The sequence below is a fragment of the Tiliqua scincoides genome, chromosome 1 (genome assembly GCF_035046505.1).
Source record: "Tiliqua scincoides isolate rTilSci1 chromosome 1, rTilSci1.hap2, whole genome shotgun sequence".
In the NCBI taxonomy this organism is placed as follows: Eukaryota; Metazoa; Chordata; class Lepidosauria; order Squamata; family Scincidae; genus Tiliqua; species Tiliqua scincoides.
This window is the reverse complement of record NC_089821.1, coordinates 238,937,115-238,952,202: the sequence shown is the minus strand read 5'-3', so window position 1 is coordinate 238,952,202 and position 15,088 is coordinate 238,937,115. Positions and strand designations below refer to the sequence as shown.

The 15,088-nt window shown below is 46.9% G+C and overlaps 1 protein-coding gene across 2 annotated transcripts in view; it reads right to left on the bottom strand.

The window, feature by feature from the left end:
• The window catches only part of VEGFA (vascular endothelial growth factor A), a 33,015-nt gene extending 23,147 nt beyond the window's left edge, over positions 1-9,868 (bottom strand). For both annotated transcript variants that reach the window (XM_066618579.1, XM_066618587.1), the window contains exons 1-2: positions 8,929-9,868; positions 2,468-2,519 (exon numbers count right to left, since the gene is read on the bottom strand). In XM_066618579.1, the coding sequence (XP_066474676.1) occupies positions 2,468-2,519; positions 8,929-8,994 (118 nt within the window). In that variant the 5' untranslated portion in view covers positions 8,995-9,868. The remainder of the gene's footprint in view (positions 1-2,467; positions 2,520-8,928) is intronic.
• Between the last annotated feature and the right edge of the window lie 5,220 nt (positions 9,869-15,088).

Below are 15,088 nucleotides of genomic sequence, written 5' to 3'. Positions count from 1 at the left end.
GCCTAACAAATATACAGTAATCCCAACCTAAAACAAGGTGACAATGTATATGGGTATGTTGTTACAAACTTGGTCTCCCTTGTCAGCCTCTGGCAAAGTTCCTCTAGTCTGCCAAACCGAAAACTCTGCTGCAATTCAAACCTACTAGTGTCCAGTCCCTGGCTGCACTTCTACAGCCCCCTGGCGCCCTGCACTAAGAACAGCAGCAAATGCCACTCCCTGAGTGTCCCAAAGTAAGTAGGTGACACAGGAGACATTAACACTGTCTTGGTTGATTTTCACATGATGATGCTCGAAAACAAGCAGTAACCTGAATAGCTCAGGTGTGGGTGGAGACTGCACAGCCAAAAGGTCCAAAGTTTGCCAGGCCTAATCCCAAGATTGAATTGAGCCATAGGTACATGAGGTATTGTAAAAGTCCTCAGAACTATAGAACAAGTCTCCTTGGGGAGAAAAGTCTCTTTGCCTTCTGAACTTCCTTGCTCAGTCCATTCCTACCTCTGCTCAGCCCATTCCTACATTCTGTAAATCCTTTCCTTCACTTTGCATGTTCTTGCAACATATGTGATTTTCAGTACACAAAATGTTTCTATGGGGTATAGGGAGGTGTAACTGGCCCAATTCAGATGTCACACAAAACCATGGTTTGCTGCAACAAGTGTGAGTTATGAGCTCACACTCTTTTCCTACCTCACACACAATGTTGGAAGAGCGACAGACAGCATGTGAACAGTATATAGTCAGTGGGTGTGGGTATATATGTTAATCCCCACTAGCAGGGGGAGCTGTAACCTCTCATCTCTAGTTTAAAGGTTTGTGGGTTGTTCTCTCCTACCTTGACTAGGTCTCTCATCAGTTTCTTTTTCCTGTCTTGTGGTCCTGCCTATGTAAGAACAGCTGCAATTCTTTTGTGGTTGCAGTAACATTCTTAACAAAACTTGGCTTTGCTGTGTGTGGGAATGATCTATTCCCTCAGCTCTGCTAACAGGAGTGAAAACTTCTGACTTTAGAACAATCCAGTTTCCTATTACATCTAATTACAGGAAACTATGGTTTGTATAAACCACAGTTTGTTAACAAGCCAGAATATCTTTGATATAATGGTTTGTTATACCTGCTGAACCAGGCTACTCGTTCTCTCTCAGTCTCATTATGAAGTTGAGACCCCTTGCAATACCTAGAGGTCCTCAATCAGTAAGAAGTTCTCACACTCAAGCAATTACAGGAAGTCTAACTTACAAGCAAATGTATTCAAACCTGCCATTCCCTCCATCAAATTCAGAACATTCTGGCCCCAGATGCAGTGGAATTACCCACAAAAACTATAACTAAGGGAAGCACCAAAGTGCTTCAATTAATTCTTAACTCCCATTCCCAGGTGCATGAGACTCATATCATGCTGTTCCTTGGACTGACCTGCTGGTCTGAAATGACGCATTTGCAATGGGGAATTTCTTTGCCCCAGGCACTAAAAAAATGGAACCATCTTCTGAGGAAGCTACTGCTGTTGCAAAAAGAAAAGCAGATGCATGGATAAAAAGCCCCTCTTTTATTTCCTTATCCAGGGTTTACAACAGCATGATCTTTGGAAGATTCAAAAGCTGACTGATAGTTCAATGCCTTGCTTTTCTGTCTGAGCAGTACAGCCAGGGTCAAAGGTCTGCCAACAGGAAAGAGGCGAGGGAGACAGGCAATAAAAGATGCCAAACCTTCCTTTGAAATTGTGGCAAATTCCTCCTGTAGTTATTCACTGGGTTGGAACTTTTTTTAAATTCACCCCAAAATAAAATGCAAACATCCTAGAAAGTGAAAATGAAACTCTGTACAGTATGTTTTTTGGCATTTGGGAAAGACCAGGTTACATCCTGCCCCTCCTCCAAAACAAAGTAGTATTTAGGTTAATTGGGATGTTTCTGAATGAAAAAGTAAAGTAGAATAACCTGAAGCCAAGACAGGGTTAAATCTAGCAGGTAACATTCCAATCTCTGTCCCCCATATACCTATAAATAGCCTCACATAATTTACACCTACTTTCCATGTGGTAGTATTGATGAGGTGCTTCCCGAGCAGCCCAGCTAGGACCAAACTAGACATTACATCAATAACATAATTAGACTTTGTAAGTCTTGGGTGGGTTGGTTGGTTTAACTGCAAAGATCAGGTGCTGGGCAGGGGGTTTTCAGGACTGGGGCAGTGGCACACAGGAAGGCTGGATTTAATGCTTTCCCCTGGCACCATGGTCTCTATGAAAATACCTCCCCTCTGCTGCTATTGTCTCTGTAGGTAAGCTGCCACTGACAGCATTTTCATCAGGACCATAGCAGGGGATAAAGAGTTAAGCACCCTCCCAAACATGATCCTGAGCAGTGGCTGCTATTTACAGTTTTAAAGAACCAATGACAAGTGATCATCATAGCCCACCTCCCACAATGTCTTCTCACTGCAACTCTGAAGACAAGCCACTTACCATCACCATGCGGCTTCTCCCCATCCTCTTGGGCAGGAGCAGCTTGTGATAACTGCAAAGACAACAGAAAATTAGTCAAAACACAAAATCATTATCTTGTTCCCAGATGCAGAGCCGCCAGTGGGGGATCTGAGCTTTCCAAGAGGCAGTAGCATGGCATAAGCTAGGAACTGTAGTAATTTGGAGCGTAACTATAACAATGTTTCATACCACCAGCTGTATTCCTCAGTGTGCTTTCTCTCTCTCTCCCACCCCACTGGAAAGCAAAACACCCACAAAAGGGGCATGTCTGAATTTTCAACAGCATAATTTGGCAGAGGGTCACTGTGGGGAAATGGGTGGCAGCTCCTGCATTTGTGCTTGCCACAGAGAGACCTTTGTTTCCTCTTCCTCGCAGCATAAGAAAAATGAAATTAAAACAACTCCATAGAAAAATGTAGGGGGTGAAGAGGGGAGAGAGCAAGGAGCCCCCTCCCAGGCACAGCAAGAAGGCAAAGGCAGTGTGGCCCTGCATCTGTGTGGCTGTACCTGAGAAAAGGGAGACTTGGGAAGACCGTTCTCAGAAAGCAATTAGCACTGTCACTTTAATAGAGAACAGAACAGAAACTAGCTGCTCAAAGGCATTTCAAATTATTAAGGTCAAAACACAGAGAGCAAATCTGAACTGAGGAGGGGGGAGGCAGAGGAGAAAACAACATTGGTGACCTTCTAGCGCTGACATGACAAATATGCCACGAGATTTGTGCACGTCCCTGTTCCAAGGAAAGTTAGTCAAAGGTATTTCGAAAAGGGGCCTGCCTCTTACAAAGCACTCCAGCAGAGTGCAGAGGGAGCTGGTGGAACAATTAAAGTGACCACAAGCCAATTCTCTGGCTAGCTTCATCAGGGGTTACAGAGACAAATGCATTCATGTGAGCATACTGTGATGAGGGGGTGGGGTGAATCAGGAGAAAAAATGCCCCCCAGTTTTGCTGCGCCTGCATACTATAGTGGTTCCTAGCTAGTCTTGACTGACAGGACTCCTCTTTTTGGTTAGTCCCTCAAAACGGTGCTTTCTTCTGCCACATGATCTCAAAATTAAATGTACCATTCAACAGTAGAGGTACTACTCCTCAACATCCCTGCAAGAACTTCTCATCTCTCTCAGTCACTCCTTCCTTGCAAATAAACCTCTCCAGCAGTTTAGATGTGATAGAGGCACTAATCTGCCTGAGAAAAGTTTTTAATCTGGTTATCAGAGAACTGTTTAGATGGGATTCTTAAAACCTAGCTCTTTTCCAAAGAGCTCAAGCAATGAAAGATTTAAATTATCACCTCATCTTAACTGCTCCACATTTTCCAGCTTAAGCATTCCCTCTGTCAGTGTACAGTTTGCTGGTTGCCATTTCAGTTCTCAGAGTCATTTCTATAATGGGGGCTTAGCTTCAAGAGTGGGGACGCTGGACAGTGGGAAGCCACTTCTACATTCTCCACACATATCCTCCTCTCCCTGACTCAGGGCCCAATCCTATCCAACTTTCCACCACTGGTGCAGCCGCAATGCAGCCCCAAATGCACCCATACCTTGAGGAGGCCTCTGTGACTGCCTCCCCACCACAGGATGCACACCCCATTGGCACAGCTGCACCAGCACTGGAAAATTGGATAGGATTGGGCCCTCAGTTATCAAACAGTGCACTTACATTGCAAAAAAATTGACAAATTCATTTTAAAAAGAAGATATCAATGGAGATGTAAAATTAGGAGGGAGGAGAATCTCCACATCTATTTTTTCCCCTTAGGCTTACATTCAGCTCCTTGTCTTTGATGACAGGACTCCTAGCTTTCACCCCAAATTCCTGTTTTCTCAAGCTTCCTTTCAGATCTCTGAATTACCCAGCCATGGTTAGTCAAGACCATTTTCCTAGTGTTTCACGCTGGCTTGAAAACAATGGGTCAGAACCCACCAGTGCTTTACAAGAGTTGTGCAAGTGACCCACCAGGCTAACAGCAGAAAGTAGGCAAAATTGTCAAGAACTAGCACTGTGATCCTGTGAAGTTAAACAGCTTAATGTCTATTGATGTGTGTGGAATATAAGCAGCCTGTGTGCAGGATTTCATCCTAGGAGAATTTTGCTTCCAGGTCAAAAGGGTAGAATCACTTGGTCCTGATCAGAAAAAAAACTCAAACCAGTTGGCTCTCCTTTAATAAGAGTTTGAAAAACTGCAGGCTACAGTGTTACTTTTTAAAGCCAAGAAGAGGATTTCACCCCCTTCCCCCTTACATGAAGGGCACAACGGCAGTGCAAACAAGATGGGGGAGACAGAAGCTACACCTGGCCTCTGAAATTGCCCAGGGCCAGGAGGCAGCCGCAACAGGCACAGAGTCCTTAGTTGAGTCTGAAGCCTCAGTCACATCACTCTCTCTCTCTCTCCTGGGGTGGCAGCATGCCATAGCTCTCCGTCAGGTAGGTGTCCACCCACCTTGCTAGCATCGCGTAATGCACGTAGCCTTTATGAGCAAGTGGCAAGTTGTCCTGGGATGTGGTCCAGTTTAAGACTTGATGAATACCACACCTGTAGCCCTGATGAACAACAAGTAATATAACACAGCCATAACACATTTAGGGCCCTAGTGAAAGAGAGAGAGCTCTAATCTTGTCCTCCTTTATTTCTCTTAATACTCCAAAGTCCTCTTTGGGTAGTTTTGGATCAGCTACAGCCTGCTCATTACTTTTCACTCTGACTGTCTGTGAGCTACTTTTGCAGGTTTTCAAGGCTTCTGACAAAGTTTCTCTTCTCCACACCAACATTTAAAACAAGGAGGAAAGACCCTACACACCCTACAAACAGCAACACACCACACTTTTAAACACTTTGCTCTGTAAAACCTCCAGTCTCAAAGCCACCGGAAAAACCACTAGAAGCCATTTAAACAGGATTTACTATGGCATTTTTTTGAAGTGCATGTCAAGACCAGGCTGAAGATTTCTGAACGTTTTGCTAATCAGAAATGCTGTATTCAAGTATTCCTCTAAACAGGATTGCTGTGTCCTTCCACTGCTCACAACAGTGACAAGCTACCATGAGCCATCACATGAAATATTTTCATGGTATTGCTCACGCCATTTGCCTTTGGATCTAGAAAGTCTCCAGGAGCTATTTATACAGCAGTGTCACCTTGAGTCCATCCCAGAAAAATAAAGGTACTTCTCTTGCTTAAGCTGCTGAAGCACACAGAGATACTGCCAATTCTCCACTAACCAAAGCGGTGGTGCGGGAGAGGGGGGCAACATCTCCCAGTCTGCAGAGGGCTGTTCTCCATCCCCAGCAGGACATGCCAGAAGAAAAAACATATTTCCAGGGGACTCTAAGGCCCAGTGCCCTTCTGAAGGTCACACTGCCTCTGCTCATCTCCTCTGCTGGCTGTGGGATTTACTCATTGTTTCTATAGTATGTTGGCTTTCCATCTCATTTCATATTTTCCTATGACATCTGCCTCAGGGGAAAAAGGAGAGCAAGCTCAGTTCTAGGATAGCAGGAGGAAAGCTTCCTTGAGGCCTTGGGCTATCTGCAGGTTGCTGTGAGAGAAAGACTGTTCCTGAAATCAAATTAAACACCACCTCCTGCTTTACGACAAGGGGCCCAATTTTAATTTGAAACAAGGAAGAGAAAAGGTTAATCCAATAATTTTCACACACTCACTCACTCACTCTCCTTACTTCTTCACATCACAACCACCCTTTCGCCCTCTTCCCCTCCCCCTAATCTCTGCAGCCTCATTAAAAGAGCTTTGTAACTGTTTAGGACTGGAACAAACAATCCAGCCACTTTGGGAGGGCTCCTGGGACAGGAGTTAAAGCCCTTTCCGTCTTAGGCGCTAGAAAGTCTTCTCCAAGGTTTCAGCTTCAGAAACAGGCTTTGCTGCCATCTTTCCCCATTGTGCATGGGGAGCAAAGAGAGAGGGGTCAGTAACCCAGCATCAGCCAGAGGGATCTTTGACATGGTACAAAGGAGAGAGAAAAAGAAGCCTAAGCTGTCCAGAAATGACAGGGCACTGTCTAGTGGAGGGACTCTATCTCTGGGGGGTTTATTCCCCCCTGAGAATAACTATTTTTCAGTTGCATGCCCAGAACTGAGAATGAGGACGCTCTGGTGAAAGGTGACCCTCTCCATTCTCATCAAGTTAGCATAAGGAGCTGGGAGGGAGGCACATCCCCAGTGTGGCCTGATCAATGGTAAGAGGCTAGTGGCTGCAAGATCATTAGCAGTCTGGTCACAGGCTCTTGTTCCCTCCCTTCCCTCCCTGTTTGATCTTTGCCTGATCCCACTGGCAATACATCTTGGGAGGGAGCTCCAGCATATGCTCACTACACCTAACTAACATCAAATCCATTAAGCAAGACAATAATGGAAGGGAACCACAGGCTGCCAGTTTAATTAAAGCCAAGGGCAGAGTAGCCCTGTCCAAGGTTTTGGATCTTAGATCCAAATCCTGCTAGGAGTCTTTGGGCCAAGGCAGGAAAAAGTGCAGAAAAGTAGATGTGTAACTTGACAAGTTTGGCACAAATTGCCTAACTCTCTGAATAGAACAAGAAGACTAGTTTGGTTCAGAGGGCAACACTTTCAGAACTAGCTAATCATGGGGGGAGGGGAGGGAAGAGTAGTTAGTAGAGGGACACTATGACTGCACCATTGTTACAGCCAGCTACATACTTTGTGAGTGGAAACCAACACCTGCGCTTCCTGTGCCAGGTCACTGGCTCACAATTTCCCACTGTCCCAGCCTCACTTCGGAACACTAAAAGCCTCCATGATTAGTAACTGTATCTTTCCCTTAGCACTGCATCTCCCCAATTGTGTTCACTTAAACCGACACGCTGTATTACCTACACACCTCCTTCATTTTCCTCCTAACCTCATAGGACAGATCTGCATTATATCTTTGGAACTACCAAGCTCATAAACAAAAATCATCCTTCATCTCTCTCCCCCAAGAGAGAATCACCCCCAATGCCAGAATTACAGCTAGCATCACTAGGAATGCCTTGACTGGCATTCCAAATACTTCTATTATCATAATTCCATACAATCTACCCTAAGGGACTCTATGGTCTTCCACTCCCAATCTCCTTGTAAGAAAAGAAGCTGTTCCCCCCCACCCCAATCCCTGGTTCTCCCATAATTATCCCTATCCTACTGTTCTTTTGCCCTCCTCCTATTGGTTCTTCTTGCACCTCTTCTGCAAAAGGCCTTTGGCCTTTTCACTTCTTTCGTAGCACCTAATATTCAAACTCTGACGTGTGCTTTAAAAGGCAAGCATGACCATGATATCACATTGACCCAGTATATTCCTGTTTTTCCAAGGAACTACAGCCTCATTTCCTATCCAGCAGAGCCTCATGAGCTGCTGTCACTTGGCAAAAAGTAGCAGCCTAACAGGTTAGCAGGAGAGCTGTCACGTCTGCCCTTATTTGCAATGGTGCCTGTCTGCCTTAGGTAACAGGTTAGTTTGCACAGAGCTTTGTAACTCTCGTTGTGGAAATGGAGATCCCGCTTGCTGTGGAGAAGATCTAGCTAGCCCTTGTCCTACCTCTCCCCTCAATTCCTCAAGACAAACGGCAGAAGGAGACTAACCTTGGTATGTCTACCTAGCAGCACACTTGAGCCATCTCAACCTGACACTGTCCAAACTCTCAGACACCGCCATGGACCTTCCAGGCATTCTACTCCTTTCTTAAAAAAAGGGGGAGAAACTGGGGGAAAAAAACTCTCATCTGTTTTTTTCAGGGCAAGCGACTGACTTCCACTGTCAGGATTACAGGAATGTCCCGGGCGAAGAGGGCTTGGAGCAGCAACTCGGATTTCTGGGAAGCCAGGAGGGTCGCTCATTTGGAAAGCCAACCTGGAAGGAACACAGACCCTCTTTTCCTGCCTTTGATCTCTGTTTGCTTTTGCGAGCTCGGAATTCTGAACTCCGGTCAGCAAACCTGCCTGGAGCTAAAGCAAACAGGCCGAAACACCCTTTTGCAATGTCAGGAGGGAGAGCGGGCGTGAGTGCGAGAGGCTGATGCAAGAAGTCGGGGAGCCTCCGTGCCCGGGGATCGGTGACGACGCAGGCAGCGTCTGCGCTCCAGCCAGGTTCCCAACTCCTGCGCCGCGCTGCGGGCGGGGCGAGGCGGGGCGCGGGGGGCACGGCCAGGCTGGGCTGGCGGACGGGCGAGGGGGCAGACCTCTCCCCGGGGCTCGCTTTCCGCCTCTCCCCACGCGCGCTGTGGCGTGAGCATGTGGCCACTCCGCTCCCTTTATCGGGAGCCACCAACTCTCCACCTGGCGTGGGCGCCCTTCTTTCTGCCCGGCTCTCGCCAGCCGGGCACGTTCCGCGTCGCCGCCTGCAGCCAGCAGGCCATGCGGCAGCGGGAGGGAAGGCTGCTGCCGCTGCCCCGCCGCCCCGGATCCTCCCGCCCGCCTGCCCCTTTTACCTTGGCATTGTGCAGATAGAGCAGCGCCGCCAACCCCCAGTGGAGCCAAGTGAGCAGAAAGTTCATGATTCCTGGTGCGAGGCGAGGGAGTCGGGAGGAGATGGCTGGCTGGCTGGCTGGCTGGCTGGCTGGGCGCGCTCTCGCGGCTCCTCTTCTTCCTCTCCTGGGCGATCAGGGGAGGCTCAAGGGCGGGGGCCACGGGGGGCGCAGAGGTCTCAGTCTCCGGTTTCACCCGTCCATAAGCCCGGCTCCCAGGGCGCCAAAGACGCAGGTCCTCCTCTGCGCGCACACACCTCTCGCTCGCTCTCCCCTCTGCTTGTACAGGTTCCCCTCGGAACAATCCCCGCAGCAGCAGCAGCAGCACCCCCGAAGGCTCCCGCTTGGGAGAGATCTGCACCGCTCAGTGGCCGGACCCGAGCGCGCGCGCGCCCCAGCACGGGGGAGAGGAAGGAACAAAGTTTGCCCCAAAGTTTCAATGCATGTTCTCTCTCCGCCCCCCTCTCCCCGCAAGGTCTCTCTGTCCCTCGCCTGCGCTCGGATCCTGCGGCTGCAGCGCCCGGAGTTGGAGAGGGGCCGGTTTGGCTCCGGGGGGGAGGCGGTCCCTGGTTCGGCAGCCCGAGCCCAGTCCGAGTGGGGCGCCTTCTCCAGGAGCTCAGGAGAGAAAGCGAGAATCCGAGTCTCCCAGCAGGCGGGGGAGGAAATAAATTAAGGGGCGAAGCGAAGCCTGAAGAGCAGATCCTGGTGCGCAGGGAAGGAGGGTCTGTTCCTGCCTAGCCCGGCTCCTCGTCTCGCCTCTGCCTCGGCTGTGCACTTGCCCTTCTGCGCTGCGTGGCTGGCTGGCTGTCCAAGCTCGCTCCCTTGCTCGGTGGCTCGCTCGAATGCCGGGCAGCCCGAAGCTCCGGCTCTCTCTAGCCCGTGTCTCTTTTGAAGGGTCGCTTTTTCAGGCTTCGCAGAGCACGTCCCTCCCCGCCTTCCTCTGCGCGCCGCGCTCCTCCCCCCGGCCCTCCTTCTCTGACCCAAATGAGTAGCACTCGCTGCCTCGCGTCCAAAGAGCCGCCCGCCTCTCCCCGCGCGCTCCTCGCCGGAGAGAAAACCTTTCCCCCAAATTAGGACTAGCAGTAATAATAATAATAATAATTGATCGTCATCATCAAGACTCTCCTGAAACCAAGCGGGCAGCTTGTAGCCAATCAAGGAAGCGCAGAGCTCTGAGCCTTCCTCCCCCTCCCCAGGCACGGTCCAGAGGGAGCTTCTCTTGCGCAACCCCCTCTTGGAATGGGAGGCACGGGGGATCCATTCATTGGGGGCGGGGGCGGTGCGCAGGAGAAGTCCCCGCGGTGGTCACCGATCAGAGAAGGGCCATATAGGTACAGCCGCACCTGTTCAGGATGGTCCCTTTCCAAAGGCTGATGTGGCTGAAGGGCTGAGAAGTCAGTTTCCTGGTCTGCCTGGCTAATCCACTCCCCCTCCCCATTTTTCTCACTTAAGGGTTAGGATTTTGTAAAGACTTGGGCTGTATTTCTAAGCCACTCCTTTCCCACCAGTTTCTGCTTTTGTCTGGAAAAAAAGGTGTGTGTGTGTGTGTGGCATTATTGCACATGTGTGTGGCATTATTGCACATGCCCTCCTGGAAGGCTTATTCTGTGGAGAACATTAGTAGATAAAATTCTCATCCCACTTCCTGGGGAGGTACATGAAATGTATTGGTCTCTCAATACATATGTTAGCATGTTGGCAGTTAGCTAACCACATAGACAGGGTGACTAGACATTCTCTTTTTCCAGGACATGTCCTCTTTTTTTATCCTTCTGCCCTGGAAAAGAACTTAAATGGCCTCCTTTTCACTATGAGCAGGCCCTGCAGGCAAGCCATACCCTTTTCGTAACTAATAAATTGTGTGTAATAAATGTAATATAGTTTTAAATTTCATAATAAAATAGTGTTTAAATCAACCACATGAAAACAATGTACAAGTATTTTTAGCTTTTATTTTGTCATGACCTACATTTTTCTTGGATGTCCTACATTTTGGGGTGCCTTGTCCTCTTCTGCAGTTATGACATCTGGTCACCCTGTGCATAGAACATTCCCTGCCCAAGTTCTTTCAGACCATTCTTGACCTTGCAATGTCACCACAACATTTCACTATTTTTTTTTTTCCCCTCTCTGGCAACCAATTGTTGAATCAAAATCTATCTGTTCTCTCCCAAAGCTCCACACTTAGCAACACAGAACTTCAACCCCCTGGGGAAATTTCTGGGTTTGACACACACCTGAAGAAAGGGGAGTGCAGTGTCTGTGTTGGGAGAGGGGGGATATTATCATGAGAACACATGTCCTCAGAGCTGAGTGGGTTGTCCGGGGCAAGTATCACAACTCTAAGCCTCATCTCTTTTTTTTCAGAAAGCACCTATAGAGAGAGGGGAAGGGGATTTGGATTGGGGCCGCAACACAGGGGGACAATGTTTAACCCCTTTGCCCTGGGTTGATTCCCCTACTTAATCCCCACCCCCACGCCCCAGCTGCTATTAGCTGCAGAACTTAACAGACAGGCAATAAATGTGAATGAAACAGGAAGAGCTCTAGAGTCACCTGGTGGTGGTAATTTGAAGAAACTTGAAACATTTACAATTCTGAAAAATTATTTTCACCGGGTACATTAAATGTTTATATGTTTCCTGCATGGAAAGTGCTTCCAGGTAGGGGAAAAAAAGTATGAAACTGTCTTCTAGTTTGCCATATGTGGTGCTCATACATGTATATTTCTCTGCATGTACATGGAATATGTGTGCATGGGACAACTGCAAGCAGTATGTGCTCCAAGTATGCGTACATGCAGCAAACAGCACACTTGTAGAATTTACATAGTTTATTTTAATTCCAAAACATTTTGTCTTGCCACTAACGCAATCCAATGTAGTTTACTGCCAAATAAACACAATAAAACAAGCAAAACAACAAGAAAACTAATTAAAAGGCAGCATAAAACAAAACCAAAATCCAGAAGTGAAAGCCATATTATGATTATACCTGCTACCACTCCATTCATCACTGACCCCTCCAAATACCAAATGAAAAATTCAGGTTTTTACATCTCTCTTGAAGGACTGCAGAAGAAGGGTCAAACAGGGTCAACCATGGGGAGGGTGTTCCCTAAAGTCAGAGCCACCACCAGGTTTTCTAATGGAAAACCAAAAGTACTATTAAGGGTCCTCCAAACACCTCAGGCAGCTTTTGGGGCACCAAGGTGAAGGGCACGCTGGGCTTTGCCTACCCCCCAGAATGGCTCCAGAGGGCAGGCAGAGGCAGAAGTGGCAGTGCACAGGTGGAAGCGGTACTGCTGTGGGCACAAGGGTGTTGCCCCCATAGAGACCACAGATGCAGTGTCTAGGGCTCTTCCCCTCCCTGGGGGCTATTCCTCCAGGCCCACCACTAGGCCTGAAATCACAACTGGAACTCAGAGGGAAGCACATATGGGAGGAGATGGTCATTAAAGTATTCAGGTCCCAAACTGTTTATAGCTTTAAAGATCATAACCAGCATCTTGAATTGAGCCCAGAAACAAATGGTTAGCCAGCATAACTCAGGCAAATTTGGACTGATATGATCATATAAGCCCCAGATAAAAGCTTGCGGCCGTATTTTTCACCAACTGAAGTTTCCAAATATTCTTCATGGCCAGCCCTATGCAGATCGCACTACAACGGTCCAAAGGAGATGACCAAAGTGTGGATACCTGGAGCCAGATACAGAAAAAAACAGCAGCTGGTGAATCAGCCGCAGTTGATAAAAGGTGCTGCTTCTCATGGGACCAGCCAGGCCTCTAGAAGACGCCCTGGATGAAGAAGCAATTTTAGCCTGTGAACATGCTCTCCAAGGGAAATTGCAATCCCATCACCAACCCTAGCGATGCCACTGCATTAAGGCTGTGTGTATGATATTCTAATTTATTTTGTCTGGTCTGGTACGGGAGGAGGTCCATCATGGGGGTGATGCAATGAACTCTCGCCCCAGGTGACACTAAACCCTAGTGACGCTTCTGGGTAGGTAGACGGGGCTTGGAGGATGGAAAACTTGACTTATTTTCAGGATTATCTCAAATAAAAATGTGGCTTTAGAAGAACTTTCTGGGTTGTAATGCTCTCCTCTTCAACACGGAAGTAACCATTTCAGGCTGGCAACCTTCATTTTTCTGAGCCAGAATATACAAGGCATGCTAAAATCTACTATGGAGGCTCCTCCACATTGCTCCAACACCTGAATTGCAGCTCATTGGGAGGTGGGAGAGAATCTTATAAGATTATGGGACTCCCTTGCAAGGGAGCTTTGGCAAGCACTCTCTCCATTAGCTTTCAGCCATCCTACACAGAAAAACCTTTCTTTTCAGCCAGGCCTTTGACCTGTCTGATTAGTGAATTTCAATTCCCTGCTTTGTTAAGTTTATTGTTCTGTGTTTTTATACTATAAGTGCCTTGGACATTTTTTTTTTTCCAGATTGAAAGGTGCAATTAAAATATGTATAATGCATAAAATAAAGAAAACACTACTGGGGAGTGAAGCCCATTGAACTCAGGGGGACTATCGCCAAGTGAAGATGCATGGGAGCAGGTTACACCAGTTACAAATGGCCTTTGGGGCTAGAAGTTCCATATTCACATTGAATCTGTCCACTAGTTCAGTCCTTCTTTACTGATAGCAGAGCTCAAACACAACTGGTTGAATTCAACGAAAGTTTAATTTTTGGACAATGCATAAATACAAAAAGGAGGAAGTTCCAGCATTCCTCAAGCACTAGCAAATTGTACCAGTCAGCTTTTTTTTGCAACTGCAACTGCCAAATATTTATTCCTAGATGTCTTTTTTTTTCCCTTTGGAAAGTTGTTTTTGAAATTCTGAGGCAATATTGCATCTATTACTGTCAAGGAATAATAACCTCTGTAAATGTTTCCAAGTAAGGGGGAAGGGTCAAGCATAAATTAATTTTTTATATTTGATGTTAGAGAAAGAGTCTTCACTATGGCCAAAACAAGTAGGTAAAGCCACTATGTAAGAATTACTTGGGTGGTTACATATTAATAGAGTAAGAATCTCCTCTTTGTGGCAACCTTATCTGTTAGCCACCTTATTTATCTTGTTTTCAGCTGTTCCAAAGAGCTTAGTACCTTCTGAATGTTAGTCTGCTATGGAAATAGTCTGCTATTTCTAAAGCTTTCTCTTAGGATCAACTACACTTCTGTGTACTTACAGAATCCCGACTTTAATAGCAACCTAGAATCTGCTTGTACAAGCAGCTATTTCACTTTGTAAAATGAGATGAGCTGGCATTCATATCTGTCCATCACTTATGGGGAAACTGTTGCTGATACGTCTGATCTTTCCTTTCCCTCATCATGGCTTTCCTCTCTGCAACTTTCTCTTGTTCTCCTCCCACTATTTCTGTGCTTTTGGGAACATCATTAAGAGGGTGAGAACCTCCAAGAATTAGACCTAGAGAGTACTCAACAAATAATTTCAGACAAATTCCCAGTAAATTCCCACTGTCTATGAGCAATTTTCAGGAACTGAATAATGGGTCAGATTTCTCAAATAAATTCCTTATGTCAAACTGTCCATGGAAGTGGCTACAAATAGGAGAGAAATCAACATGGTGGGACACAGTTCTTGTTCAGAGCTGCACCCAACAGGGGAAAAGTTCCAGCCAAGTAATCCATCATAACAGCATTTTGTCCACCAAGAGGTTATGTCTCTGTTGAGCTTTGGGGCCATGCACTAAAACCTCTCTTCTAAAATTACAACTATGGCTTTCCTTGGCTTGTTCTCTGTTTCATCTGGATCTGGAAGTCCAGACACCCGCCACAACATCCTGTGCTAAATGTGTTCATGTATTTGTATGAATTCAGATTAAAGCAATGAAAAGCCCAATTCTTTCATTTACTCCAAATGCCAGTTAAAGCTCTGATGTTGGAGATGTTGCAATCTTTTCCAGGAATCTGAAGATGCTGACATCATGCATCAGAAAGTAAGTAATGTCCATCTTTTATATGGCATGCATTATTTCTATACTCTTCCCCACAATAATTCCTCAGTTAAATAATTAACCGAGAGCTGGTACAGCACAGTGGCGTGGAGCCCAGTCCTATTCATGTTTAATCAAAAATAA